Raw genomic sequence first — 4,903 nt, 5'->3', positions numbered from 1 at the left:
GGTGTTGGTTCTTATCCTATTTCTTTATCTGACAACCTATGTGCTGCTCTTTTTATTGTAACTTTCTTGGCTTTGTTTCAATTAAAAATAAATAAAAAAATTTGCTGTTATAGAAAAAACACATTATTATATAATATACAACTTATATCAAATACAAATGGACCAATAGTTGAACACTAAAACTTGTTGAAAATCCTTCACATTTAATGGAAAAATACAAGGTATTTTTTGTGCTCACCCTTTATATTTGCGATAGGACAAATTATTAATATGAAGTACTCCAATTAATATACATTGCTACCCCAATAGTTGTACACACAGGAATACTATTTTTTCACTATGACAATAATACTTGTTTAAATAATTATCTTATTTTATAAATGACACTTATAATGGATAGTTATGATATTTTATTTCAAACAAAAAATTATTTATTTCACTTATTAATGAATCTATATATATACTTTTTATATAACATTTACAGGGTCTTATGTTCTTATGTGTTTATAAGTCTATTTTGACCAACATTTAGCTATTTTTTATTTTACATGTTATTTATAATATATATATAGTATTTGGTAGCCAATGTTGTGTCTTTTTTTTTTTTTTTTGGTTTCTTGTGGTGGTGGGGGGAAGTGGTAGCCAATGGAAATTTAAGTCTGCTGCTCATGATGTTCTAAAAGAGAAGTTGTAGCAGAAAGCGTTTGTTAAGCTATTTTTCCTTTACACGACCCTTTAATGGCTGTTAGTACCCTTACAGTAGTTACTGTTTCTGTGATATTTCATTTTTTCGTATCAGAAATTTCACCTCTCGATGCAAAAAATGTCCAAGTTAGCTTTGAATTGAATGCTTCCAGTAGAGATCGTATTGCATGTGATGCAGATGCAAAATTTGTATCTGGTACATTACAACTTACAAATGGCAGGAAGGCTAATGAAACCCAGGGAAGTGCAGGGAGAGCCGTATATAAGGAAACGATTCCTCTATGGGACGCTTCTGCTAAAGCGGTTGCCGACTTTACCACACATTTTCAATTCCAAATTAATTCGACTGATTACGGATCTGCTCTTGGGGATGGATTTGCTTTTTTCATGGCGCCTAGGGAAATGGGTTATAAGGTATCATTCAGAGGAGAGGGCGGATATCTTGGCCTTTTTGACTCCGACAGTGACGGCAGCCCATCTAGCAAACTTACAGCTGTTGAATTCGACACATATAAAACTTCACCATGGGATGCAGACGACAACCACTTTGGAATTGATGTCAACACAATCAATTCTACAGCCACTCGTCATCTAGATGAAAAATTGAATGGCGGTGAAATATGGGACGCTCAGATAGATTATCACGGCCGAGAAAATATGCTGGAAGTTCTTGCTTCCTGTAGATGCAAGCACAAAGGACCATGGAAATCGTCACATAAAATAGATTTGACACGCTATCTTCCTGAAGATATTGTGGTGGGATTTTCCGCTGCAGCAAGCATTTCAAGCGAGGTTTACCGACTGCTTTCTTGGAACTTCACCAGCACTATTTCTAGAAGGGAAAGGGAGTTCTCATGGAAAGTAACTGTGGCAATCGATTTTATTACCAGTTTGGTCATAACTAGTTTGATCTCTTTTATCATCTATTATAAGAAACGATGCAGACCAACATCTGACAGCATGGAAGACCAACCAGAGTCAGATATGGAGGCAGATATAGACATGGCGTTGGACCATATTCCCCGTAAATTTACTTACGAGGAGCTCAGCGCGGGCCCTAATTCGCAGGAGATGAGAGTGTTTCGAGCTCTGCAGCATCTTCTTCCACTCTGGCGTCCGCATCAACAAACTCAAGTATTACCAAATAATAGAAAGGTTTTCCTAAACATTAGTCTTAATTTTTCAAGAATTTTATAATTGGTTTTTTCTTGTAAATGTTACACATAAGGTATTCTATTATGGTCACAGTTAGACACAGGCGACTATTTGCATGGCTCGCAGTAAACCATTGTTTCTTTTCCAACCTATGTTGTGGACTGCTCGCTTATTATATTCTACAGTAGAGTGAAATATATTTGCTTTGAATTGTATTTGGCAGCGGATAATTGGACTATATGAATGGCTTCTACCTGGAAAACTGAGTCCCTCTCTCAAGCAATTTGGCAATATTAAGTTATCCATGACGATGTAATCGTTTATTATGTTTGGGTTAAAATTCAGGATTGAGCAATATTTTTTGTTTATATATAAGATCGTGCAGATTTATTTTTTTGTTTTGAAAATGGGAAATGTAATTTTGAAGCTTCGTTGAGTCCTCGATCTGTGTCCCAGAAATTGTTAACTCTTTTTTATGTGTCCATGTTGGGTTTCACCAGTCCCAGAAATTGCGAGTTCTCTGTTCTTTTAGTAAGCAGTTTATTTCTGGTTTGGGTGTATCTCTACCAACACTTTGTTTGAGCCACACTGTAGACAGGGATTTTGGCTTATATCATGTTAAACTTTGTATGGAACAACTAAGAGTCAATGCTGCAACCTCCCATTTCGTAATAGATTGCTCTAGCACTGAGCTACTTACTGACTGTTTTGTTGACCATCCTGTCTCTGGTTTGGCAGTGGCTCAATTTCCCACTCCCAACTTGATCCGCACAATAGATGGTGGGATCCTAACATGACCTGGATTCTATAGAATTGGACTCTCATACTATAGTAAACTTTTCATAGACCAACTTGGATCAAACCTAAGTCCTTCCGTTTACTCCATCACTAAACTACCCACCATTTAATTCATTTCTAATCTAACTGAAAACATTTTCTATGTATCTTTATTTAATATTCTGATGCTATGTCGATGACCCTGCTGATATTTGATTACAATGGTAGGCGGTTTCTTCTGAGGAGCTATTCTGGAAATGTAAAGATTGATAGAATAAATTAAAAGAATTATTCTTAAAGAGATCTATGTTGAAAATGATGCTTGAGTTTCACCACTGTTAAACTCACCTTAACTGCCATGCTCACCACCATGCAAATCATCTTTAGTTATATTTTTAGAGAGTAGTTGTTTAGATATAGTTTGCATTAGTTTGTTTCTAGATCTGTCAATTTCAAACAGTTTCCGAATAATACATGCAAAATGCACGAGCTGTGTTATCTATCAAAATATCAAAATAAGTTGTAATCATTCAGTTAGTAGCAGCGAACTGTTGCTAAGTTAAAGGCTCCGAACTCTATTAATACTATGCCTGAATGCTAGAGCATCTACATTAGAACAAAACCTCTATAATGAGTTACATCAAGATGTAACCAATGTGAATGAATAAAAGAAACATGTGTTAAAATAATTTTGTGTTTACTGTTTAATTTGCATTTGTGTTTATTCTCTGTGTTGCAAACAGTAATGTAGACCATCAGTATAAACTGATTATTTTACTATAGAATAAATCCAAAATTGTAACATGCGGAAAAGATCTTTATGTTTTGATATTTCTTTTAATGACTCGATTGGAGAGTAGGTAAATAAAACGTTTGATTGGATTATTAAATTTATTTTACCAGCTTCCTTAATTTGGTGGGCTAATAAGCCTAAACACCTCAAAAAGATGCAGATATTCCCATAACTGCTTACTATCTGTAATGTCCTCACCGGTGTTTGGAAGCTTTGCAGGCTGGATCTGAGCTTTGAGGAAAATTCTATCTTATTCTTAGCCACAGTGGAGTGTTGCCCAGGCGATGTGTAAGAGCTCCACCATTCTCCTGCAGCAGCTCCCCGCTTTAATCCACTCTTCTTCAGACACAAATTCCCATAACTGCTTACTATCTGTAATGTCCTCACCGGTGTTTGGAAGCTTTGCAGGCTGGATCTGAGCTTTGAGGAAAATTCTATCTTATTCTTAGCCACGGTGGAGTGTTGCCCAGGCGATGTGTAAGAGCTCCACCATTCTCCTGCAGCAGCTCCCCGCTTTAATCCACTCTTCTTCAGACACAAATTCGCCAGTTCCTTGTGTCCTCCCAGAATCTGTTGAAGAAAGCTCTGACTCTTTTTACACAGTTGCAGAGGCTAAGCATTAAATCAGAGGAGTTCACCTTTGGAAGTGGGTCCAGATTTTGTTCGATGTTAAGGGATTAGGAATTCAGCGACTTAGCTATGAATACACTAACAAATCACGATTTGAGTGTGAACAATTTGGTGAACTGTGGCTTTGTTTGATGTGTTTTCTAAATGTTTTGATATGAAGGATAAAATGAAAGTGTTTGACAATATGTCTCTGGTATTTAATGCTACGATAGCAGGGTATGGGTATAAAAGCTCTGGTATTGAAGATTTGCAATTACATAGTCAATTAGATATCACTTGTCTTGAATTTGCCTATTCACCATTGAATGAGTTCAGTCAACATCTGAATGATAATCTTAGAACACATTTTACCGATCTATTTTGTTACCATTATAGTGTGTTCTGTTCAAATAGGCATATTCTAGAAATTCCAATTTACTTGCATCAGTTTAATTGATACATGATCCTATAAGTTATATTGTTTTAAAATTTCGGAAAACTGAGAATATTGAGATTGCATTTTAAAACAGTTCACAGGTAAGCTCTGTGAATTCTGAAACACACAGAAAATAAAGAAACACAGAGACAAAGAAAACAGAGTAAACAAAGCATGCTGTTTTACACACACAAAACTTCTTATTAATTCAAGGGAACTCTATTACATCGTGCCTCTGTTTGAGGTTTCTCTCATTCATTCTAAACTGCATCAATAATTACAATAAGCAGTTTTTATAGAGGTTGCAATCTCAATTCGTAACTTCCAAAAATAGATAAAACAGAGCATGCATCATTGTCCCGACTTAGAGAAACTAGAAGATAAACTGTAAAAACAAATACTATTAATAAAAATATATTAAATTAAAC

General features: G+C 35.5%; 1 protein-coding gene across 1 annotated transcript; it reads left to right on the top strand.

The window, feature by feature from the left end:
- Positions 1-609: 609 nt before the first annotated feature.
- Positions 610-4,290, top strand: LOC131035291 (lectin-4). The gene is made up of 2 exons (XM_057966966.1): positions 610-1,860; positions 3,650-4,290. The coding sequence occupies exons 1-2, from the start codon at positions 739-741 to the stop codon at positions 3,665-3,667; spliced, it is 1,140 nt and encodes a 379-aa protein (XP_057822949.1). The 5' UTR covers positions 610-738; the 3' UTR covers positions 3,668-4,290.
- Positions 4,291-4,903: the final 613 nt, after the last annotated feature.

Source organism: Cryptomeria japonica, chromosome 5 (genome assembly GCF_030272615.1).
Source record: "Cryptomeria japonica chromosome 5, Sugi_1.0, whole genome shotgun sequence".
Classification (NCBI taxonomy): Eukaryota; Viridiplantae; Streptophyta; class Pinopsida; order Cupressales; family Cupressaceae; genus Cryptomeria; species Cryptomeria japonica.
Note: the sequence above shows the minus strand (reverse complement) of the source record. Positions and strands in the feature narration are given on the sequence as shown.